Source organism: Oncorhynchus mykiss, chromosome 9 (assembly GCF_057628025.1).
Source record: "Oncorhynchus mykiss isolate SJ-2025 chromosome 9, ASM5762802v1, whole genome shotgun sequence".
In the NCBI taxonomy this organism is placed as follows: domain Eukaryota; kingdom Metazoa; phylum Chordata; class Actinopteri; order Salmoniformes; family Salmonidae; genus Oncorhynchus; species Oncorhynchus mykiss.
Window position 1 is genome coordinate 77,277,973 of NC_143030.1, and position 26,037 is coordinate 77,304,009.

The following is a 26,037-nucleotide window of genomic DNA, read 5'->3' on the forward strand; positions in this document are numbered from 1 at the left end:
TTGATTCATATCAGCATCTCCTGTGGTGTGGTTGATTCATATCAGCATCTCCTGTGGTTTGGTTGATTCATATCAGCATCTCCTGTGGTGGTGTTGATTCATATCAGCATCTCCTGTGGTGTGGTTGATTCATATCAGCATCTCCTGTGGTTTGGTTGATTCATATCAGCATCTCCTGTGGTGTTGTTGATTCATATCAGCATCTCCTGTGGTGGTGTTGATTCATATCAGCATCTCCTGTGGTGGTGTTGATTCATATCAGCATCTCCTGTGGTGTGGTTGATTCATATCAGCATCTCCTGTGGTGTGGTTGATTCATATCAGCATCTCCTGTGGTGTTGTTGATTCATATCGGCATCTCCTGTGGTGTGGTTGATTCATATCAGCATCTCCTGTGGTGTGGTTGATTCATATCAGCATCTTCTGTGGTGTGGTTGAATCATCTCCCTCTCAACTGTCCCAAGTGAGGTAGAGTCTCCTGTAGTTTCACTTTGAAGTGTGTGTGTGTGTGTGTGTGTGTGTGTGTGTGTGTGTGTGTGTGTGTGTGTGTGTGTGTGTGTGTATGTGTATAATCACTCACCATTTCCTCGTCCTCCAGCAGCACCAGGTCATACGCGCTGAGGGCACTACAGAACAGGACGCAATGGACGCCCTGGAAACAGTGGATCCACTTCTTCCTCTCTTCTCTTCTACCGCTCATATCAAACATCCTGTCCGTCAGAGAGACACAACAATCACATCAATTATAAAGCCCTTGTTTCTTTTTACAGGAGAGGAGCGTTCAGCAACTACAGTACTTAATCATCATGAGTGTGTGTTAGGAAACCATCCCAGCTCCTCCAGTGTGTACTTAGTTGGTGTATATGGTGAGAGCGTGGCACTTGCTAAGGTTGGTGGTTCAATTCTAGCAGCGATCACATACAAATACAAAATAAATACTTAATTGCTCTATAAGTTGCTGGTGTAATAGAGGTGATTTGAAATCACACTCTCATTAAGACATAGCCCTTACTGGCTACGTTTACACAGGCAGCCCAATTCGGATTTTTTTTGCTGAGTTATTGGCAATGGCAAAAGTGCTTATGTGATTGGTCAAAAGACCAATTGGTGAGGGGGGAAAAAAAGGTCAGAATTGGGCTGTCTGTGTAAACACAACCGTGGAGTTTTAAAACCCAAATGCTGCTCTCAGATCACAAGGTTTCTCTTTACTGGTTAAGACGTTCGGTTGTTGTGCAAGAGGTCTATGGTTCGATCGCACCAATTACACTACCTTACATGAATTTGACCTCTTTGCAGGTGTACTATACTGTACTGGACAAGGCAGTCCGGTAGTTAGCTACTGTAGCATCACCTGAATTGGATGTCTCTGCAGGTGAACCTCTCCTCGTTAACCCCGCCGGTCGTGATCCTGCACCGTAGGATGTCTTGGTCATTGGGGGTCAAGTCAGCCGCGGTGATGCGGTCAAGGTCACTGAGGAAGCTGTCGGCGAATGGCACAATCAATCAATTCAAGAATCAGATCACTAAGGTAGGCTGTAAATGTCAGAACTGTTTGTATTAATCAAGCATCTCCAAGTAGAAGTGCTGATCTAGGATCAGTTTAGCCTTTCAGATCATAATGAATAGGGATGACATGGACAAGGGGGGAACCTGATCCTAGATCAGCACCCTACTCTGAGGCAATTCATGGATACAAGCTCTGATCCTAGATCAGCACTCTGAAACGCTAGTGAATACGGGTCCTGAGTAATAACGGCAGACAGATTAACCCACTAGTGAGCGGAGTCGAGGAGCTGGTAGCCTTCAGCTGCTCTCTCAAAGCACTCCTGGATGCCAGGGTCCAGCCACAACTTCTTGATGCACTCAGCCAGCTCAGGAGGCATGGTGCCCTCTTCAGTAGAGTTGGAAAGGTTCTCCAGCTTCGTGCCCTCATCCTGGCCACACAGAAAACAACACATATATGTCAGTATAGTTTAGTATAACAGGTTCATACAGTGTAATATAATATACTGTAGTATGGTATATTATAGTATAGTTCTACACACACACCCAGCCTGCAGTACCCACCTCTGCGGCTGGTGATCCGTACTTGATCCCCAGGATGCCCATGCCTCTGACGATGGACAGAGCTGACTGCAGGATGTTACCAAAGATCACCTCTCTGTACATCACCTTCTCCTCCTTATTAAAACCACCCAGGTGGAGGATTCTGTGCAGGAGAGAAGAAGAAGAAGGGGTTGGTGTTGCTCACTTATCCAAACTGCCACCTAGTGGTATATTTGTAACACTGCGGCTCACTTTCTCACAGCTGCCCCTAGTGGTATATATTTGACACTGCGGCTCATTTCTCTCAGCTGCCCCACATTCAGGGAGAGGCTTCAGTTTTAAATGAACTCACTTCATTTGTTTTACGATGGTGCTTTTCCCCGACTCCTCAGCACCTGAAAGAAAACAAAAAAATACACCATTTATTGACAGTTAAATGTCGTCCATTTCACGTTTCGTTACAGGGCTTTCATCAGTGACACAGACAGATAATGTATTAGAAGAAAAGTATGTGTCCTCCTTGTGGTAAAATGGCCAAACAAAAGCCTTGTCATTACATATCTGTTGACCTTTATCAGTCACATAATATGTAACATAATTACAGTTAAGTAGAAGTCCCTCAGGCCAAGAATACTCTTGGACCTTGTGGCCAGAGAAACATATGCTACTTCCCAAACTGCATCCTATTCCCTATACAGTCCACTACTGAAACATAACAAACACCCCTTACTAATGTGACCCAGTTAGATTATGAGGAAGAGTGACCATAGAGCAAGAGGACAGTCTGTGAGGAGATCACTGACGTCTCTGGGCCTCAGTGGGCCTCACTGTGGCTCAATGGGACTCACTGAGTCTCAGACTCTTCAGGACAAAGGACTTGAAGTCACTTAAAATCTTTATTCAAAACATGTATTTGAAAACCTTTAAAACCCAAATACAATGGCACCGACCCCAACCTGTAACCTAGACCGGTGCTGTATGGCTCAAATAGCACCCTATTCCCTATATAGTGCAGTACGGCTCAAATAGCACCCTATTCCCTATATAGTGCAGTACGGCTCAAATAGCACCCTATTCCCTATATAGTGCAGTACGGCTCAAATAGCACCCTAATCCCTATATAGTGCACTACTTTTGACTAGGGTCTAATAGGGTGCCATTTGGGATGCTCATGGTTCTCTCAGGCAGATAAGACAGTTCAGGACAAAGGCCTTGGTGTCACTTATTTAAAACCTTATACCTTCTACTTAAACACCATACTACTACTGCTACTCAGAGAGGACCATAATGGAACGATGCTTCTCAGAGAGGACCATAATGGAACGATGCTTCTCAGAGAGGACCATAATGGAACGATGCTTCTCAGAGAGGACCATAATGGAACGATGCTTCTCAGAGAGGACCATAATGGAACGATGCTTCTCAGAGAGGATCATAATGGAAAGAGAGGACCATAATGGAACGATGCTTCTCAGAGAGGACCATAATGGAACGATGCTTCTCAGAGAGGACCATAATGGAACGATGCTTCTCAGAGAGGACCATAATGGAACGATGCTTCTCAGAGAGAACCATAATGGAACGATGCTTCTCAGAGAGGACCATAATGGAACGATGCTTCTCAGAGAGGACCATAATGGAACGATGCTTCTCAGAGAGGACCATAATGGAACGATGCTTCTCAGAGAGGACCATAATGGAACGATGCTTCTCAGAGAGGACCATAATGGAAAGAGAGGACCATAATGGAACGATGCTTCTCAGAGAGGACCATAATGGAACGATTTTTCTCAGAGAGGACCATAATGGAACGATGCTTCTCAGAGAGGACCATAATGGAACGATGCTTCTCAGAGAGGACCATAATGGAACGATGCTTCTCAGAGAGGACCATAATGGAACGATGCTTCTCAGAGAGGACCATAATGGAACGATGCTTCTCAGAGAGGACCATAATGGAACGATGCTTCCCAGAGAGGACCATAATGGAAAGAGAGGACCCATAATGGAACGATGCTTCTCAGAGAGGACCATAATGGAACGATGCTTCTCAGAGAGGACCATAATGGAACGATGCTTCTCAGAGAGGATCATAATGGAAAGAGAGGACCATAATGGAACGATGCTTCTCAGAGAGGACCATAATGGAACGATGCTTCTCAGAGAGGACCATAATGGAACGATGCTTCTCAGAGAGGACCAGGCCAGTCAGTATATTATGTCATTCTGTAACCAGGCCAGTCAGTATATAATGTTATCCTGTAACCAGGCCAGTCAGTATATAATATCATCCTGTAACCAGGCCAGTCAGTATATAATGTCATTCTGTAACCAGGCCAGTCAGTATATAATGTCATCCTGTAACCAGGCCAGTCAGTATATAATATCATCCTGTAACCAGGCCAGTCAGTATATAATGTCATTCTGTAACCAGGCCAGTCAGTATATAATGTCATCCTGTAACCAGGCCAGTTAGTATATAACGTCATCCTGTAACCAGGCCAGTCAGTATATAATGTCATCCTGTAACCAGGCCAGTCAGTATATAATATCATCCTGTAACCAGGCCAGTCAGTATATAATATCATCCTGTAACCAGGACAGTCAGTATATAATGTCATTCTGTAACCAGGCCAGTCAGTATATAATGTCATCCTGTAACCAGGCCAGTCAGTATATAATGTCATTCTGTAACCAGGCCAGTCAGTATATAATGTCATTCTGTAACCAGGCCAGTCAGTATATAATGTCATTCTGTAACCAGGCCAGTCAGTATATAATGTAATTCTGTAACCAGGCCAGTCAGTATATAATGTCATCCTGTAACCAGGCCAGTCAGTTTATAATGTCATTCTGTAACCAAGCCAGTCAGTATATAATATCATTCTGTAACCAGGCCAGTCAGTATAAAATGTCATCCTGTAACTAGGCCAGTTAGTATATAACGTCATCCTGTAACCAGGCCAGTCAGTATATAATGTCATCCTGTAACTAGGCCAGTTAGTATATAACGTCATCCTGTAACCAGGCCAGTCAGTATATAATGTCATCCTGTAACCAGGCCAGTCAGTATATAATGGTATCATGTAACCAGGCCAGTCAGTATATAATATCATCCTGTAACCAGGCCAGTCAGTATATAATGTCATTCTGTAACCAGGCCAGTCAGTATATAATATCATTCTGTAACCAGGCCAGTCAGTATATAATATCATTCTGTAACCAGGCCAGTCAGTATATAATATCATCCTGTAACCAGGACAGTCAGTATATAATATTATCCTGTAACCAGGCCAGTCAGTATATAGTGTCATCCTGTAACCAGGCCAGTCAGTATATAATGTCATTCTGTAACCAGGCCAGTCAGTATATAATATCATTCTGTAACCAGGCCAGTCAGTATATAATATCATTCTGTAACCAGGCCAGTCAGTATATAATATCATCCTGTAACCAGGACAGTCAGTATATAATATCATCCTGTAACCAGGCCAGTCAGTATATAATATCATCCTGTAACCAGGACAGTCAGTATATAATATCATCCTGTAACCAGGCCAGTCAGTATATAATGTCATCCTGTAACCAGGCCAGTCAGTATATAATGTCATTCTGTAACCAGGCCAGTCAGTATATAATATCATCCTGTAACCAGGCCAGTCAGTATATAATGTCATTCTGTAACCAGGCCAGTCAGTATATAATATTATCCTGTAACCAGGCCAGTCAGTATATAATATCATTCTGTAACCAGGCCAGTCAGTATATAATGTCATCCTGTAACCAGGCCAGTCAGTATATAATATCATCCTGTAACCAGGCCAGTCAGTATATAATGTCATTCTGTAACCAGGCCAGTCAGTATATAATATCATCCTGTAACCAGGACAGTCAGTATATAATGTCATCCTGTAACCAGGCCAGTCAGTATATAATGTTATCCTGTAACCAGGCCAGTCAGTATATAATGTCATCCTGTAACCAGGCCAGTCAGTATATAATGGTATCATGTAACCAGGCCAGTCAGTATATAATATCATCCTGTAACCAGGCCAGTCAGTATATAATGTCATCCTGTAACCAGGCCAGTCAGTATATGATGTTATCCTGTAACCAGGCCAGTCAGTATATAATGTCATCCTGTAACCAGGCCAGTTAGTATATAACGTCATCCTGTAACCAGGCCAGTCAGTCTATAATGTCATCCTGTAACCAGGCCAGTCAGTATATAATATTATCCTTTAACCAGGCCAGTCAGTATATAATGTCATCCTGTAACCAGGCCAGTCAGTATATAATGTCATCCTGTAACCAGGCCAGTCAGTATATAATATTATCCTGTAACCAGGCCAGTCAGTATATAATGTCATCCTGTAACCAGGCCAGTCAGTATATAATGTAATTCTGTAACCAGGCCAGTCAGTATATAATGGTATCATGTAACCAGGCCAGTCAGTATATAATGTTATCCTGTAACCAGGCCAGTCAGTATATAATATCATCCTGTAACCAGGCCAGTCAGTATATAATGTCATCCTGTAACCAGGCCAGTCAGTATATAAGTCTCAGCTCATTTTAGCTCTAACCTGGATCCAAATCTGTTTGTGCTGTCTTGCCAACTCCTATGGTGGCATGTTAATTTACATAGATAGGAGTTCGCTATACAGCTGGCTGTTCAACTAAAACAATCTCAGCTTAGTTTAGTAGTTAAATGGGTAATTGTAGTGAAGTTGATTAGATTATTCAACAACACAGCAGTTATAAAGACCATAGACAGACATCATCCAATAGATGCCTCGTATGGAGAAGTGGTCTCCATTTAATCTACTCTAATTGGTTGAGCCCTGCGCCACTCATAGCCACAGACTCATAGCCACAGACAGGACCAGGTTACATAATGACACCCATTGACTCAGTGCCCTTCCACATTAAGCCGATCCTCCTCTTCATGTACCCCCTTGCTGAGTGTTATGGATGGGTTTCATGTTTCCTGTGTCTTAACACAACAAGCATTATGTAACCTGGTCCTGTGTCTTAACACAACAAGCATTATGTAACCTGGTCCTGTGTCTTAACACAACAAGCATTGTGTAACCTGGTCCTGTGTCTTAACACAACAAGCATTATGTAACCTGGTCCTGTGTCTTAACACAACAAGCATTATGTAACCTGGTCCTGTGTCTTAACACAACAAGCATTATGTAACCTGGTCCTGTGTCTTAACACAACAAGCATTATGTAACCTGGTCCTGTGTCTTAACACAACAAGCATTATGTAACCTGGTCCTGTGTCTTAACACAACAAGCATTATGTAACCTGGTCCTGTGTCTTAACACAACAAGCATTATGTAACCTGGTCCTGTGTCTTAACACAACAAGCATTATGTAACCTGGTCCTGTGTCTTAACACAACAAGCATTATGTAACCTGGTCCTGTGTCTTAACACAACAAGCATTATGTAACCTGGTCCTGTGTCTTAACACAACAGGCATTATGTAACCTGGTCCTGTCTTAACACATCAAGCATTATGTAACCTGGTCCTGTCTTAACACAACAAGCATTATGTAACCTGGAAGCAGGTCATCTTATCACTTTGTATCAAGACAAGAGCTAAAGTAACAGAAGTCGTTCATTGAACTACGCTTGCCTGCTCCAGCCACCTGAGACCTTAAAACTTGTGTTTGCTCACCATCAAAGGGATAACACAGGATTCGAACCCTGGTCAATCGGTCACACTAACACTGTCTACTAAAGAACACAACACTATTTCTACGGTACCACTGGTAGGAGTGAGAACACTGTGTCTCACACACACACACCTTTCCAACAGGTCAAATCAGAAGTACAGCTCAGCTTTACTCAGTAGAGTGAAAAGGGTACCGGATGCTAAAACAGTTTGTGGAGACCTCGGCGTTAGCTATTTGGCCTGGTTAGGTGTATGGAAATAGATCTGTCTATTCCAGTATCTGGATATATACCGAGACCTGTTTTTTGGATTTGATCATTAGCATTGACTGAGACTTTAAGTGGCTACATGCAGAGAGGCCAAGTGGATTACCCTTTTCACACTACTAAGCCACAGCCCAACTAAATCCTGCTGAGCCCAGAACCAATCTGAACCCACACATCATAGGTTCTGGAAGAGTGTTGTGTTGTAAAAGGGACTATGTAAAAAAATATACTTTAAGTCTGAGCCAGCACAGTACAGTTTGAATTGGGTCGTCACGGTAGTGTGAAAGGGTGAATGCTGTCAGAGGAGAGAATGGGTACACATTTCTTGACTGGGCCTGGAGTATGAGCTAAACTCGTCAGTGTAATCGGCTTGGCACCTCATCGGCAGGGTTCCATAATTCACTTGGACCTTTAGTAGTGATTATTTAAACACCTCACTGTGTCCTGCCTTTCCACTGGACTGGACTCACTGGGAGTGAGCAATGGACCTCAGGGAGCGATGGAACTCAGGGAGCGATGGAACTCAGGGAGCGATGGAACTCAGGGAGCGATGAACCTCAGGGAGCGATGAACCTCAGGGAGCGATGGAACTCAGGGAGCGATGGAACTCAGGGAGCGATGGAACTCAGGGAGCGATGGAACTCAGGGAGCGATGGAGCTCAGGGAGCGATTGGAGCTCAGGGAGCGATGGAACTCAGAGAGCGATGGAACTCAGGGAGCGATGGACCTCAGAGAGCGATGGACCTCAGAGAGCGATGGAACTCAGGGAGCGATGGACCTCAGGGAGCGATGGACCTCAGGGAGCGATGGAACTCAGGGAGCGATGGACCTCAGGGAGCGATGGAGCGATGGACCTCAGGGAGCGATGGACCTCAGGGAGCGATGGAACTCAGGGAGCGATGGAGCTCAGGGAGCACTGAACCTCAGGGAGCGATGGAGCGCAGGGAGCGATGAACCTCGGGGAGCGATGGAGCTCGGGGAGCGATGGAGCTCGGGGAGCGATGGAACTCAGGGAGCGATGGAGCTCAGGGAGCACTGAACCTCAGGGAGCGATGGAGCGCAGGGAGCGATGAACCTCGGGGAGCGATGGAGCTCGGGGAGCGATGGGGCACGAGGAGCAATGGGGCACGGGGAGCGATGGAACTCAATGTACCTCAGGGTCTGAATCTGTACTTTAACAAACCACAAAAATCTCTTCCTTCTTTTCTAGGTTCAGTTACATATAGCTGAAACATTCTGAGAGAAAGAATATTATGCCTTGATCTTTGTGTGTTGGTTCTTAACTGTCAATGTTCAGACAAAGTGCATATTCACAGACAGAATCAGTACTCGGGGCCAGTTTCAATCAGATCAGTTTCTGCCAACATCTGCATAGCGGTTGTTTTGATGGTATCGGAGGTGGAACTGAGCTGTCAAATCCACATGCAGCTCCGTTGAGGTAATAATGAGGATTTGTTTACATAGCAGGTTAGCATAATTAATGTAGCAGGTTAGGATAATTAATGTAGCAGGTTAGGATAATTCATGTAGCAGGTTAGGATAATTCATGTAGCAGGTTAGGATAATTCATGTAGCAGGTTAGGATAATTCATGTAGCAGGTTAGGATAGTTAATGTTGCAGGTTAGGAGAACTAATGCAGCAGGTTAGGTGAATTAATGCAGCAAATTAGGAGAATGAGGTAAAGGTTAGGAAAAGGATTAGGTTTAGGCTTAGCTACAACGCTAGTTGTCAACAACTGTTGTCTCCGGCACGGCCATTAAGTCGCAATAATAGAAATTCCATGCAGACTTGTTTACAAGTCATCTACACTTTGATTAGGCTGATAGAAGTCCTCATTATTTAGCCTGATAGAAGTCCTCATTATTTAGCCTGATAGACGTCCTCATTATTTAGCCTGATAGACGTCCTCATTATTTAACCTGATAGAAGTCCTCATTATTTAGCCTGATAGATGTCCTCATTATTTAGCCTGATAGAAGTCCTCATTATTTAGCCTGATAGACGTCCTCATTATTTAGCCTGATAGACGTCCTCATTATTTAGTTGAAAGATTTTCAATTTGAGCATCATTATTTCTATATAGCGTACACTTTCTCATCCTGAACTTCTAATGCGAGTGGGAGCGAGTGATCAATCAGATCAAGCGATAAGCGATAGCCGACAACCTGATGTTCTGGCGGTGTCAAAGGTGGAACTGCGTTGGTAGCTGCTCACCGATTTGACGCCGTCAAAACATCAGCTATGCGGGTGTGGGCTCTCGCCGGTTGACGCTTTATCTGATTGAATCTAGGCCTTATTGTCTGTGTTTGATTAAAATGGGACCAGAGAAAGAGTATGATATCATTTGATGGAATTATATTCAACACCAGAAAGATTAAATGTGAAAATTACAGATGTTATCTCAATTTCATTTCAAATATTTTTTTGTCCTATCTTGAGGCCAGGTTTTCAGAGGAACCAATCATGTCGTATTAAATTATGCCCCTCCCCTTTCTGATGTGGTCCCTCCTTGCTTCTGGACGGCAGTTTAATACAAAACCTCAACCAGTGGTGTAAAGTACTTATTAAGTAAAAATACTTTAAAGTACTACATAAGTCGTTTTTTGGTTATCTGTACTTTACATTACTATTTATATTTATGAAAACTTTTACTTCACTACATTCCTGAAGAAAATAATGTACTTTTTACTCCATACATTTTCCCTGATACACGAAAGTACTCGTTACATGTTTAATGATTAGCAGGACAGGAAAATGGTACAATTTACACACTTATCCCTACTGCCTCTGATCTGGTGGACTCACTAAACAGAGAACATCCCTGGCCATCCCTACTGCCTCTGATCTGGAGGACTCACTAAACAGAGAACATCCCTGGCCATCCCTACTGCCTCTGACCTGGTGGACTCACTAAACATAGAACATCCCTGGTCATCCCTACTGCCTCTGATCTGGAGGACTCACTAAACAGAGAACATCCCTGGCCATCCCTACTGCCTCTGATCTGGAGGACTCACTAAACAGAGAACATCCCTGGTCATCCCTACTGCCTCTGATCTGGAGGACTCACTAAACAGAGAACATCCCTGGTCATCCCTACTGCCTCTGATCTGGTGGACTCACTAAACAGAGAACATCCCTGGCCATCCCTACTGGCTCTGATCTGGTGGACTCACTAAACAGAGAACATCCCTGGTCATCCCTACTGCCTCTGATCTGGAGGACTCACTAAACAGAGAACATCCCTGGTCATCCCTACTGCCTCTGATCTGGTGGACTCACTAAACAGAGAACATCCCTGGCCATCCCTACTGCCTCTGATCTGGTGGACTCACTAAACAGAGAACATCCCTGGTCATCCCTACTGCCTCTGATCTGGTGGACTCACTAAACAGAGAACATCCCTGGTCATCCCTACTGCCTCTGATCTGGTGGACTCACTAAACAGAGAACATCCCTGGCCATCCCTACTGCCTCTGATCTGGTGGACTCACTAAACAGAGAACATCCCTGGTCATCCCTACTGCCTCTGATCTGGTGGACTCACTAAACAGAGAACATCCCTGGTCATCCCTACTGCCTCTGATCTGGAGGACTCACTAAACACGACATGCTTCCTTTGTAAATTATGTGTTAGTGTTAGAATGTGCCCCCTGGCTAAAACCAAATACTTTTAGACTTTTACTCAAGTAGTATTTTACTGGGTGACTTTCACTTTTACTTTAGTCATTTTCTATTAAGGTATCTTTACTTTTAATCAAGTGTGACAATTGGGTACTTTTTCCACCACTGACCTCAACCAAATCAATGATATCACATCATATGTCACAACAAATATCCTGTTTATGATTCCATGGTATTTGGCTGAAATATTGCCTTTCAGTTCCTTTATGAAGAGGAAACCAAAACTCATGGGGGATTCCAACGTTTCAGCCATTCGGCCAAAACGACCTTACAAGTTCCAGACCTCATCACAAGAGCATATTTCCTGAAGCATCTCTGATACATTCACACCGATGGGTTGATTCACTTACCCAGCATCAGCACTTTAACTGCCTTGGACTCAGCCAGCTCCTTCTTCAGCTCCTTGGCGTCTATCCCCTCCTCTCCCTCCATCTCCAGATCCTCAGGCTCGTCCATCGACATCTTGGTGGTTCGTTGTCCTGGGTGCCTCGCTACACAGAAACAGGTTTGTGGTCACTAAACGTGCTACAACAAAACAAGAAAATCTCCTACGGGACGATTGATTGACAGGTCGTTGAGGTGATTGAAGACCCGTTAGATTATCAATTGATGTCCTGATAGAAAGACAATGAGTTGTTAGGTAGTAGGTAGACTACTGTTCAAGGGATACTAAGTCAAAGTGTCGCTCCTCTGCAGCTTCAGAGGCTAAATATCTCTGTGGTTTAAATCGCATGTCTTACAACATGGAAACACCAGAAGCCAAATCCTATTAACACAGCTAATTAGGAGTGAAAAGACCAACGCAAGGCCCAGTTTGGTTCCACTAGGGTCGGTTGGGGATTTGGGATGGAGAGATGCTCTGACTGTTGATCCATTGGAGCCAGGAAAGTAGTTGTTTACGTTTTCTGTAACTTGGACACCAGAGAATGGCTCTTCAGGACTTTTGTTTAAGATTTATTAAAGGGGACTTGTACCTCCATTTGAGGACTTTAAAATGCATTATATATAGCCATTGAATCTCGAAGAGTATAACTTAATGCCTCATGAGCTTGTTGTTTAACTCCATTGATTGTTATCAATGTAATTGTAAACAAATACAGAAGCTTCAAAACATGGCTCATCTCCTGGATGGTCAGTCCCATGCATCCATAGATGTATCCATGATTTTAAGAGTGGTTACAATTCTCCAGCCCCATCCCTCAGCTGTTTACCCTGCAAAAGTGGGCGTTAACTGATTTTGTTATTGTTAGAACTGCAGATTTCCCCTTTAATATGATATTTAAAAAAGTGCAAACCCCTATTACGCTGATGCTTCCAGTACTGTAGTTTATATACACAAACCTGAAGAATCATGACTGAAATAGGTCAGAAAAAAGGTTGACCAAAAAAACAAAAGTATGTTCATGGGCTTTAATATGGAGTTGGTCCCCCCTCTGCTGCTATAACAGCCTCCACTCTTCTGGGAAGGCTTTCCACAAGATGTTGGAACAATGCTGCGGGGACTTGCTTCCATTCAGCCACAAGAGCATTAGTGAAGTCGGACACTGATGTTGGGCGATTAGACCTGGCTTGCAGTCGGCGTTCCAATTCATCCCAAAGGTGTTCGATGGGGGTTGCGGTCAGGGCCCTGTGCAGGCCAGTCAAGTTATTCCACGCCGATCTCGGCAAACCATTTCTGTAAGGATCTCGCTTTGTGCACGGGGGAGCAGGTAGCCTAGTGGTTAGCCTCTATGGGATCGGTGTCCCCCCCACGGGACGGTTAAGCTAACGTATGCTAATGTGATTAGCATGAGGTTGTAAGTAACAAAAAAAAATCCCGGGACATAGACATATCTGATATGGGCAGAAAGCTTAAATTCTTGTTAATCTAACTGCACTGTCCAATTTACAGTAGCTATTATAGTGAAATAATACCATGCCATTGTTTGAGGAGCGTTCACAGTTATGAACTTCAACATTTATTAATAAACCAATTAGGCACATTTGGGCAGTCTTGATACAACATTTTGATCAGAAATGTAATGGTTCATTGAATCAGTCTAAAACTTTGCGCATATGCTGCTGCCATCTAGTGGCCTAAATCTATGTTGCGCCTAGATTCCTAAGTCATATATTGGCCTTTCTCTTGCATTTCAAAGATGATTAAAAATATATATTTTAAAAACGCACGGGGTCCAATCCTTAAGAGGTTTTTAAACTGTTGTGGTGCTGACAGACCTGGCAGTCTGTTGGAGTTGGAGTTATGGAGGTCAGAGTACTCAGTACTATTTTTGTGTTTTACTGTGTTTCAGACAAATATATAATTAGAAAATAACATGACTATGATCTCAAAGCATCCATCATGGTTGCTGGAACCGTCACAACTCCATCACAACTGTAGACCAGGGTTAATCTACCTCATCATGACCTTAGACCAGGGTTAATCTACCTCATCACAACCTTAGACCAGGGTTAATCTACCTCATCACGACCTTAGACCAGGGTTAATCTACCTCATCACGACCTTAGACCAGGGTTAATCTACCTCATCACAACCTTAGACCAGGGTTAATCTACCTCATCACAACCTTAGACCAGGGTTAATCTACCTCATCACAACCTTAGACCAGGGTTAAACTACTTCATCACAACCTTAGACCAGTGTTAATCTACCTCATCACAACCTTAGACCAGGGTTAATCTACCTCATCACAACCTTAGACCAGTGTTAATCTAACTCATCATCATTGCTGAAACCATGCTGGGAAGGACAATGTGAAAGGAAAATCTCCGCTCTAGCACAGTACTGTTCGGGTCGGCACAATAGTGTGAGAAGGGTATGGGGGTGTGCAGGCTTTTGATCCAGCCCTGCTTTATTTGACCTCATCACAACATTAGAACAGGGTTAACCTACCTCATCATGACCTTAGACCATTAGAACAGGGTTAACGTACCTCATCACGATCTTAGACCAGGGTTAACCTACCTCAGCATGACCTTAGACCATTAGAATAGGGTTAACGTACCTCATCACGACCTTAGACCAGGGTTAACCTACCTCATCATGACCTTAGACCATTAGACCAGGGTTAACCTACCTCAGCATGACCTTAGACCATTAAAACAGGGTTAACGTACCTCATCACGACCTTAGACCAGGGTTAACCTACCTCATCATGACCTTAGACCATTAGAACAGGGTTAACTAATAGGCAGGCTACAACTAGCTATACCTCGATCGGTGTGTAACTGTGTAGTCGCAAAACGCCAATGACAAGTGTTAGTGATCACGACGACCTTAGACCAGGGTTAACCTACCTCATCATGACCTTAGACCATTAGAACAGGGTTAACATACCTCATCACGACCTTAGCCCAGGGTTAACCTACCTCATCATGACCTTAGACCATTAGAACAGGGTTAACGTACCTCATAACGACCTTAGACCAGGGTTAACCTACCTCATCATGACCTTAGACCATTAGAACAGGGTTAACGTACCTCATAACGACCTTAGACCAGGGTTAACCTACCTCATCATGACCTTAGACCATGGTTAACCTACCTCATCAGAACCTTAGACCAGGGTTAACATACCTCATCATGACCTTAGACCATTAGAACAGGCTTAACGTACCTCATCACGACCTTAGACCAGGGTTAACCTACCTCATCATGACCTTAGACCATTAGAACAGGGTTAACGTACCTCATAACGACCTTAGACCAGGGTTAACCTACCTCATCATGACCTTAGACCATTAGAACAGGGTTAACGTACCTCATCAAGACCTTAGACCATTAACCTACCTCATCATGACCTTAGACCATGGTTAACCTACCTCATCAGAACCTTAGACCAGGGTTAACATACCTCATCATGACCTTAGACCATGGTAACCTCTCCAATTCCTGTCCTGGAGAGCTAGTGGGTGTGCAGGGTTTTGATACAGCCCTGCAGTAACACACCTGATTCATCGAATCGTCATGGTCCAGATAAAGACAGTGATTAGTCGATTATTTGTATCGGGTGTGTTAAGTCCTTGGTTTCGTGCGCGGGAGACCAAGGTTCTGATCTTTTGAGGAGATTACCCCCACAGAGCCCATGTTCCACCCAGGGAGGGACAGGCTGGGCAGATGGCCATATGTGTGGGTGGAGTGTGGCTTGTTTTGGACAACTGGGTCACCCTGCTCAGCCATGTAACAACCCCAAAGCTTTGCATGTCAAGAGTTTAATACCAAGCGGGTGACCCAGTCCCAGACTTCCAGAGCCAATCCCAAGCGTGTTGCACCTTTTTAGGGTACTGTTGATTGTCACGTATGATCAAATGGTCTTTGAACCCAGGTCATCTGCGCACCACAACACCGTGAGTTTCCCCAATGAGTTACACCCTTTCCTCTGAGTTACACCCTTTCCCTCTGAGTTACACCCGTCCCGCTGAGTTACACCCTTCCCCGCTGAGTTACACCCTTCCCCGCTGAGTTACACCCTTCCCCGCTGAGTTACACCCTTCCCCGCTGAGTAACTCCCTTCCCCGCTGAGTTACACCCTTCCCCGTTGAGTTACACCCTTCCCCGTTGAGTTACACCCTTCCCCGTTGAGTTACACCCTTCCCCGCTGAGTTACACACTTCCCCGGTGAGTTACACCTTCCCCGCTGAGTTACACCCTTCCCTGCTGAGTTCCTCATCACGCAAGCAACCAGATATATTTTACACATATTTTACACATGCTCCATGCTTAGATCATGTTTATGGTCATTGAAGATATACCATGTATACAGTATAAGGACCCATTCATAAGAGAGTTTTCTATACCTATCCCACTGTTGTTCTACTAGCACTACCTGAAGCTTGTGAAAAGCTCCAAGCGTTTGCATGTCAAGAGGTTTTAACTGTTTAATACGGAGCATGTGGCCCTGACTAAGATAAAGGAATGAGAGGCCTCCACTGCACCCAAATACACGTAAATAGACTCCCAGCAGGGCCAATCCTATTGCCTCCTGGACCTTTTTGGATCTTGTTAGTTCACGCAACTATTTGCAGAGTCAGTGCCATGTGTGACCAACTGGTCTTTGACCCCGCGTCGTCTGCCCAATCACTGCAAACCGCCTCCAACCAATTTAGTAATTTGTTAAATAACAATAGGTTGTTTTTGGAACACTGCCTTTAGCCGAAGCAAGGGCTTGTGAGGTAGAGGTCAGAAACAGTCTGGCCATAGGGCAGTGTAATCAAACGCCCATGATCATTATTTTGGCTAATAACGGGAGTGTGTTAGAAATGTCAAATCAATTCAAATGTTATTTGTCACATGCGCCAAATACAACAGGTGTAGTAGACCTTACCATGTAATGCTTACTTAACCAACAAGTAAGTAAGAAAATGTTTGCATTATGGGGTATGTTGATGAGAAAAAAATAATATTTAATCAATTTTAGAATAAGGCTGTAACGTAACAAAATGTTGAAAAGTCAAGGGGTCAGCAAGTAGCAGCAGTGTAAAAGAAAAGGGTCCCACTTCCTCCCTGGTAGAGCTCTCTCTCTCTCTCTCTCTCTCTCTCTCTCTCTCCTCTCTCTCTCTCTCTCTCTCTCTCTCTCTCTCTCTCTCTCTCTCTCTCTCTCTCTCTCTCTCTCTCTCTCTCTCTCTCTCTCTCTCTCTCTCTCTCTCTCTCTCTCGCTCGCTCGCTCGCTCGCTGTACAAATAAAAAAACATAAAGAATACTGTATCTGTTGTCTCTCTGTGTTTCATAAATGTCCTTTAATTCGCAAGAGGCTGAATATATCTCACTGGAGAAAGCATCCAAGCGAATGAAACAGCGCCCCTCTATCTGAGTAAGGTGGAAGGAGTATGACATTGTCGCCTGCGAGCATTTGGAGAAAAAATATATATAAAATAATCAGCCAATCAGTGTTGAGCTAAACTGAGAGTGCTCAGCTGTGAATGGTTCAATGTCAAGGGAAGCCAGTTTGGATTTGGCTTCAGACCAACAACATCATAAGCCTGGTTCCTCTCTAGGTTTCTTCCTAGGTTTTGGCCTTTCTAGGGAGTTTTTCCTAGCCACCGTGCTTCTACACCTGCATTGCTTGCTGTTTTAGGCTGGGTTTCTGTACAGCACTTTGAGATATCAGCTGATGTACGAAGGGCTATATAAATACATTTGATTTGATTTGATAAGCCAAACGTCATTATTGACCGAAAATAAACTTGAACTGTTGCATCTCATTGTGTTGTTGTCCTCTACTGGCTAGATAGCTAAAATGGAGCCTTTCCAAAATTAGCCATGAATGGAGATAGGGATTTGTACTTGTGGTTTACTCCAGTCCCTAGACACAACACATACACCATAATGTATCCTATACAAGTGCCGTATATAGGGATACTCAGTAGTAAGCCACTACTCACAGTGATCCTTAAGGTACGGAAGCAACTACGCACACAACCTCACTAATTGTTTTGAATATCCTCTTAACGTACACAAAGAAAGTGAGGATGGTTGGGAGGTGGTCTAGTAGGGGTCCAGATGGGTGGTCCAGTAGGGGTCTAGATGGGTGGTCCAGTAGGGGTCTAGATGGGTGGTCCAGTAGGGGGTCTAGATGGGGGGTTTCAGTAGGGGGTCTAGATGGGTGGTTCAGATGGGTGGTCCAGTAGGGGGTCTAGATGGGTGGTTCAATAGGGGGTCTAGATGGGTGGTCCAGTAGGGGGTCTAGATGGGTGGTCCAGTAGGGGGTCCAGATGGGTGGTCCAGTAGGGGGTCCAGATGGGTGGTTCAGATGGGTGGTCCAGTAGGGGGTCTGGATGGGTGGTCCAGTAGGGGGTCTAGATGGGTGGTTCAATAGGGGGTCTAGATGGGTGGTTCAGATGGGTGGTCCAGTAGGGGGTCTAGATGGGTGGTCCAGTAGGGGGTCCAGATGGGTGGTCCAGTAGGGGGTCCAGTAGGGGGTCTGGATGGGTGGTCCAGTAGGGGGTCCAGATGGGTGGTCCAGTAGGGGGTCCAGATGGGTGGTCCAGTAGGGGGTCTAGATGGGTGGTCCAGTAGGGGGTCTAGATGGGTGGTCCAGTAGGGGGTCTAGATGGGGGGTTTCAGTAGGGGGTCTAGATGGGTGGTTCAGATGGGTGGTCCAGTAGGGGGTCTAGATGGGTGGTTCAATAGGGGGTCTAGATGGGTGGTCCAGTAGGGGGTCTAGATGGGTGGTCCAGTAGGGGGTCCAGATGGGTGGTCCAGTAGGGGGTCCAGATGGGTGGTTCAGATGGGTGGTCCAGTAGGGGGTCTGGATGGGTGGTCCAGTAGGGGGTCTAGATGGGTGGTTCAATAGGGGGTCTAGATGGGTGGTTCAGATGGGTGGTCCAGTAGGGGGTCTAGATGGGTGGTCCAGTAGGGGGTCCAGATGGGTGGTCCAGTAGGGGGTCCAGTAGGGGGTCTGGATGGGTGGTCCAGTAGGGGGTCCAGATGGGTGGTCCAGTAGGGGGTCCAGATGGGTGGTCCAGTAGGGGGTCTAGATGGGTGGTCCAGTAGGGGGTCTAGATGGGTGGTCCAGTAGGGGGTCTAGATGGGTGGTCCAGTAGGGGGTCTGGATGGGTGGTCTAGTAGGGGGTCTGGATGGGTGGTCCAGTAGGGGTCTGGATAGGTGGTCCAGTAGGGGGTCTAGATGGGTGGTCCAGTAGGGGTCCGGATGGGTGGTCCAGTAGGGGGGTCCAGATGGGTGGTCTAATAGGGGTCTAGATGGGTGGTTCAGTAGGGTGTCTGGATGGGTGGTCCAGTAGGGGGTCTAGATGGGTGGTTCAGTAGGGTGTCTGGATGGGTGGTCCAGTAGGGGGTCCAGATGGGTGGTCTAATAGGGGTCTAGATGGGTGGTTCAGTAGGGTGTCTGGATGGGTGGTCCAGTAGGGGGTCCAGATGGGTGGTCTAATAGGGGTCTAGATGGGTGGTTCAGTAGGGTGTCTGGATGGGTGGTTCAGTAGGTGGTCCAGATGGGTGGTCTAATAGGGGTCTAGATGGGTGGTTCAGTAGGGTGTCTAGATGGGTGGTTCAGTAGGGTGTCTAGATGGGTGGTTCAGTAGGGTGTCTGGATGGGTGGTTCAGTAGGTGGTCCAGATGGGTGGTCTAATAGGGGTCTAGATGGGTGGTTCAGTAGGGGGTCCGGAAGTTGAAGAACAACTGTTCTTTAAAACATTAGCCCTTCTTTATTCAAGTTAACCGGAGCCGGTCAAGTATCTGCATTGAGTTGGGATCTCCGGCTCTCCCACTGCTGTGCGCAGGCTGAGCAACCCCTACTGTAAGTGGGCACGTGGCCTCCGATACAATATGCCACATCCCCCTTATCAAGACATGCCTTTTCCCTTACAAGATAAAACAATAACAATTACAATAACAATTCTCTAAAAATCCTGGTTACAATTCTTTGCATAGTGAACACTGCATTTAAATAATACATTTCTACTTCCTCAATCAGCCTCTGAGGTGCTTTTACTTCTCTACCTGACCGTCTCATTTCGACAGGCTGCCCTGGTGGATCTGACACAGGAGTGTCTGGGCTTCTCTACCTAATCGTCTCATTTCGACAGGCTGCCCTGGTGGATCTGACACAGGAGTGTCTGGGCTTCTCTACCTAATCGTCGCATTTTGACAGGCTGCCCTGGTGGATCTGACACAGGAGTGTCTAGGCTTGACGTTGTCTGACCTGTAATGTCACTCTCTCGCCTGTCTGTTTGCTCACGCTCAGGTAAGTGGAACAAGCGTATCCTATTTCTCCTGTACGTAACCCCCTCAGGTATCATTACATCATGTGACCTGGTTGCCACGGTTTTCACCGCACGGGCCTCAACGCTCCGGGTTTTCCCATCATGCATTTTCACTCGATCGTTTGGACTGATTTTACCGAGCACCTTGGATCCCTTTTGTCATAGTGTCTTTTCTGTTCATTATTTTCTCCCCGTTTGTTAAAAAGGGTCCTTGTCATCCTTCTGTTTCCAGGAGTACTGGCAGCCTAGTTTTGAGTTTCCTATTTTGAACAACAGCTCTGCAGGAAACAAGACCATGTTTCAGTGGAGTAGCCCTGTAGTTTAACAAAGCTAGATTCGAGTCCGTCTTTGAGTCGAGAGCTTCCTTAATAAACTGTTTTGACACCATTCTTTCGACTAACCCATTGCACTGCGGATACAGTGGGGTCAACGTGACACGCTTGAACATTTGCAGTGTAACAAAAATCACCGAAAGCTAAACTGTGAGGTGTTGTCCGTACGAACTACCTCTGCGACCCCAATGGACGAGCAAAGAATGACTTCATGTGAGTAATCACTTGACTAACAGTAGTGTCCTTCAGCAAAGCTCTCTGGCTAATGAGAGTAATAGCCCATCAGTAGAACATAGTTCTTGCCCTCAACAGAAAAGAGATCTATTCTCCATGGTCTCAATATCTCTTTTTCCCCAACTCACATTGTCTCTTTGCTCTGTTTTGACCTGTATTTCTGGCATGTTCCACAGGCTCTGACTGTCTGCTCTATGTCTGCGTTCATCTTGGGTCAAAATAACACTGCTTCTGTACGTCTTTTTTTGGGGGGGGGGGGGGGGGGGGGGTCTGCATGTTTTTCTGTAGCACACTTCTTGAACCCTTAGACATAATTCCATCCAGTACAGATATCTCATTCCTGTATTGACCATAAGGGTAGAGTATAGCTTGTACAGACCACCTACATGTTATGGCTTCAATCACCTTTAACAAACATTTATCTTCTGCGGCAGTGCGTGAAATAACAGTCCACATTTCATCCGCGACTGTGCAACTCTTTCTGATAAGGTTTTACATGTACGGTCTTGTCCTGCTCGTGTATCCGGTTTGGTTGTGACCTTTCAAAAACTCTGGATAAATGTGTCTGCCACTAACACATTTTTTTTCCCCCTGGTCTGTACTCGAGTTGCAAGTCATATTTCAGAAGTTTTGGAAACAGTCTCTGTAGCCTTGGTGGTGTGAATGTTAGACACTTCTTTGCAATAGTAACCAAAGGTTTCTGATCTGTTTCGGGCCCACATTGTTTTTACCATAGATAAACACATGGAGTTTCCTCACACGCATATGACAGTGCCAATGCCTCTTTCTCAATCTGAGCATAATTACACTCAGAAGTTGCCAGAGCACTGGAGGCATTTGCTATTGGGCGCCATCTAGTGCCATACTGCTGTAACAACACTGCACCTAAACCTGCTTTAGAGGCTTCTGATGAGATTTTCATCATTGAACCTCTGTACTGGAGCGTGCATGATTAATGCCTTGAGCTGCTCCAACTCTTCCTGGGGATTACTGTTCCAACACCACTCTGTAGTTTTTACACAGTACACTTCTCATCTGACTCGTTGTTAAGCGGGGCGACACCGGGGGAACCCAAGAGCAGACAGAACAGGGTAAACAGATCCTGAGGAGAATCCAAGATAGTGGTGATGAGTAAAATCCAGAGTAGTTGGGTGGTGAGATGTGGAACAGGAGATAGAGACAGAGCGGTAACTGCAATTATAGGATAACGGTGTCAGGCAGGGAAACAGGCACAGCAGCGTAACAGGATCTTGAATAATCATAAATAGCTAGATTATGAACTGACTGAGCAGAGATTACGATCTGGCAGAGTGGAAGTGGCAGGACTGAGTATTTGTTAAGAGGTCTTGATTATGGAACGAGTTGCAGCTGGAAGGGATTTGCTCTGACTCTTGCACACCTGTCTCCAACCACACAATCACACAGAGATGGAGGAAGAGAGATAGTGAGAGTGTGTGTACTGGGGGAGTAACTGCAGGTTAAGAATACACCGGATGACCACCAGAGGGCGTAGCAGGAGCAGATGTGGTACAAATTTGCCCACATAGTTAACCATACTTACTAAGAACCTTCGTACACCCTCTTGATCGGTAGGCGGTGGCATGTTCGTGATGGCAGTCACTTAGCTCTGGTCTATCTGAACATCTTCACATGTTCGTTTTTCACCCAAGAAGGTTATTTCTGTATTTCTGAATTCCCGTTTGTCTGCGTTTAGGTTTCGCCCATTAGCTCTGGCCAGATCAAGTGCTGCTTTCAACGTTGTGTTGTGCTCTGACCCCGACTTACCCAGTTGCGGCCCACTTTTTGGAAGCAAACCACTCGATTTCGTCTCTGCGTTATATTGGCATCGAACATGTCACCCTCCCTAGGAGAGGGGGTGACCTTGATGATTTATTGTTAAAACGAGAGGCTGCCTGGATCTTTAATTTAAAGACCCTCGCTCCCTTCGGTCTCAACGTAGACTTTGATCTGAAGCCATTCTTGTGATTATTGTGACTTTGCCATTGTAATTGTTTGTAAGCTAGTGTAGTCTAAAATGAATCTATGATCGTATGCTATCCATTTGTTTTTTTGTATGCTGTTCTTTGTATGCCATTTTAATATTTGAGCATTAACCAATGATATTAGGCCATACTTGGCCATTTTTACAGACACCTGTGTGTGTGTCTTTTGACACTATATAAACGAGTCATCCCGTAGTGTTTGTGACTGTACCCTGATGAAGACAGCTTGCCTGTCCAAACGTTGGACATTTACATTTTTGCATCTGAGCTCCTAGAGTGAACGGCTTTCCTTTTTTTTCAAGTTTTCTGACCCCATAATACCAACACATCAATGGACACTGTGGTGCCTGGCACACTCTCAGATATCTGTCAGACTGGCCTATGAAAGACTTCTGGTAATGAATTGAGAACAAACTGGAGCCTTTTAAATGAGTACCTACAAAAAAGGAGTATTTGAAAGTACAAATCCTTGACCTCTCATTGTCTAGACTGATCTGCCAAACCCCTGAGGAGGCGTCTAGCTTTGAGAAGTATTGAGCCCCTAATATGTCCCCGAATATCTCCCTGTCACACCTGCTCCCGCTCCCCCACTCTGGCGCACGAGGGCACCAGACTGGCCCATCATTACGCACACTTGTCACCATCATTACGCGTATCAGTGCTTCATGGGACTCACCTGGACTCTATTACCTTATAGATTGCCTCCCCTATATCTGTCACTTCCTCAGTTTCTTCCCTGTTTCTGCATTAATGTTGTTTTGTTTCCCCTGTCCAGACGCAGTCCTTGTTTTGTTTAATGTCGGTTATTTATTAAATATTCACTCCCTCTACTTGCTTCTCATCTCCCAGCGTCTGTCCTCACAGAATGCAGACACCGATATTGGAGGTATCAGGGATTTTTTTTGTTGGGGTTGGTGACGTCGGGTCCGGGTGCCGCTGCCGAAGGAACCGGGAATGCCTCAGCTGGGTCGTCGGGCTTCCATGTCTTAGCTGATTTTCTTGCCTCGGTTGGCTCGGCAGGCTCCCATGCCATGTTATGCCTCAGCTGGCTCGTCAGGCTCCCACGCCCCAGCCGGCACCTCAGGCTCCCATGCCTCAGTCGGCTCGTCAGGCTCCCATGCCCCAGCCGGCACCTCAGGCTCCCATGCCTCAGTCGGCTCGTCAGGCTCCCATGCCTCAGTCAACTCATCAGGCTCCCATGCCTCAGTCAACTCATCAGGCTCCCATGCCTCAGCCGGCTCGTCAGGCTTCCACGCTTCAGCCGGCTTGTTGGGTTTCCACGCCTTAGCCTGCCCGTCAGGGGGTGAGGTACTGCTCCCGCTCCCCCCCTTCTGCCGCTCGATGGCGCCAGGTGGCCCATCATTACGCATACCTGTCACCATCGGTACACGCATCAGCGCTTCATGGGACTCACCTGGACTCTATTACATTATTGATTACCTCCCCTATATCTGTCACTTCCTCAGTTTCTTCCCCACCTGTGTCTACATTAATGTTGTTTTGTTTCCCCTGTCCAAACGCTGTCCTTTTTTGTTTTTTTGTTTCTTGTTTGTTATTTATTAAATATTCGCTTCCTGTACTTCTGTCCTCACATTCCCCACTGGTAGGCAGCTGAAAGTGTTTGCTTTTTACATACTTGTTTAGTTCTGTTAGCTCGCTCAGACTGTGTATGGATCCGTCTTCCTTCTCAACTATTACTAGTGAGTGGACCCATTCAGTAGGCTCATCTACTTTGTCTAGGATATCTAAGGCCTCTAGCCTCAGTAGCTCTGCTTTTAGCTTGTCTCTTAGTGATAATGGGACCTTTCTAGGTGCATGGATCACTGGTCTACAGTATCTCTGCTGTTAGCTTGTCTCTTAGTGATAATGGGACCTTTCTAGGTACATGGATCACTGGTCTACAGTATCTCTGCTGTTAGCTTGTCTCTTAGTGATAATGGGACCTTTCTAGGTACATGGATCACTGGTCTACAGTATCTCTGCTTTTAGCTTGTCTCTTAGTGATAATGGGACCTTTCTAGGTACATGGATCACTGGTCTACAGTATCTCTGCTGTTAGCTGGTCTCTTAGTGATAATGGGACCTTTCTAGGTACATGGATCACTGGTCTACAGTATCTCTGCTGTTAGCTGGTCTCTTAGTGATAATGGGACCTTTCTAGGTACATGGATCACTGGTCTACAGTATCTCTGCTGTTAGCTGGTCTCTTAGTGATAATGGGACCTTTCTAGGTGCATGGATCACTGGTCTACAGTAGCTCTGCTGTTAGCTGGTCTCTTAGTGATAATGGGACCTTTCTAGGTACATGGATCACTGGTCTACAGTATCTCTGCTGTTAGCTGGTCTCTTAGTGATAATGGGACCTTTCTAGGTACATGGATCACTGGTCTATGTGGATTCTCTAACTCCATGTTGTTCTGCACCTTGAGTGTTCCTCTTCCCTGGAAAACATCAGCATATGAACCTTCCCTGGAAAACATCAGCATATGAACCTTCCCTGGAAAACATCAGCATATGAACCTTCCCTGGAAAACATCAGCATATGCATCCCAACATTAGTCATTTCAGCATATGAACCTTCCCTGGAAAACATCACCATATGCATCCTCAACATTAGTCATTTCACCATATGAACCTTCCCTGGAAAACATCAGCATATGAACCTTCCCTGGAAAACATCAGCATATGAACCTTCCCTGGAAAACATCACCATATGAACCTTCCCTGGAAAACATCACCATATGAACCTTCCCTGGAAAACATCAGCATATGAACCTTCCCTGGAAAACATCAGCATATGAACCTTCCCTGGAAAACATCACCATATGAACCTTCCCTGGAAAACATCACCATATGCATCCTCAACATTAGTCATTTCACCATATGAACCTTCCCTGGAAAACATCACCATATGAACCTTCCCTGGAAAACATCAGCATATGAACCTTCCCTGGAAAACATCACCATATGAACCTTCCCTGGAAAACATCAGCATATGAACCTTCCCTGGAAAACATCACCATATGAACCTTCCCTGGAAAACATCACCATATGCATCCCAACA

General features: G+C 45.3%; 1 protein-coding gene across 2 annotated transcripts in view; it reads right to left on the reverse strand.

Annotated features, from left to right (window-relative positions):
- LOC110532812 (guanine nucleotide-binding protein G(t) subunit alpha-2) overlaps positions 1 to 26,037 on the reverse strand; it is a 107,504-nt gene that overhangs the window by 4,674 nt on the left and 76,793 nt on the right. The window contains exons 3-8 of one of the 2 annotated variants that reach the window (XM_090185434.1): positions 12,037 to 12,177; positions 2,399 to 2,441; positions 2,068 to 2,209; positions 1,774 to 1,934; positions 1,352 to 1,480; positions 581 to 710 (exon numbers count right to left, since the gene is read on the reverse strand). In XM_090185434.1, coding sequence (XP_090041560.1) covers positions 581 to 710; positions 1,352 to 1,480; positions 1,774 to 1,934; positions 2,068 to 2,209; positions 2,399 to 2,441; positions 12,037 to 12,148 — 717 coding nt within the window. In that variant the 5' untranslated portion in view covers positions 12,149 to 12,177. Of the gene's footprint in view, positions 1 to 580; positions 711 to 1,351; positions 1,481 to 1,773; positions 1,935 to 2,067; positions 2,210 to 2,398; positions 2,442 to 12,036; positions 12,881 to 26,037 lie in introns of those variants that run through there. The other variant, XM_090185432.1, reaches the window with a different exon arrangement.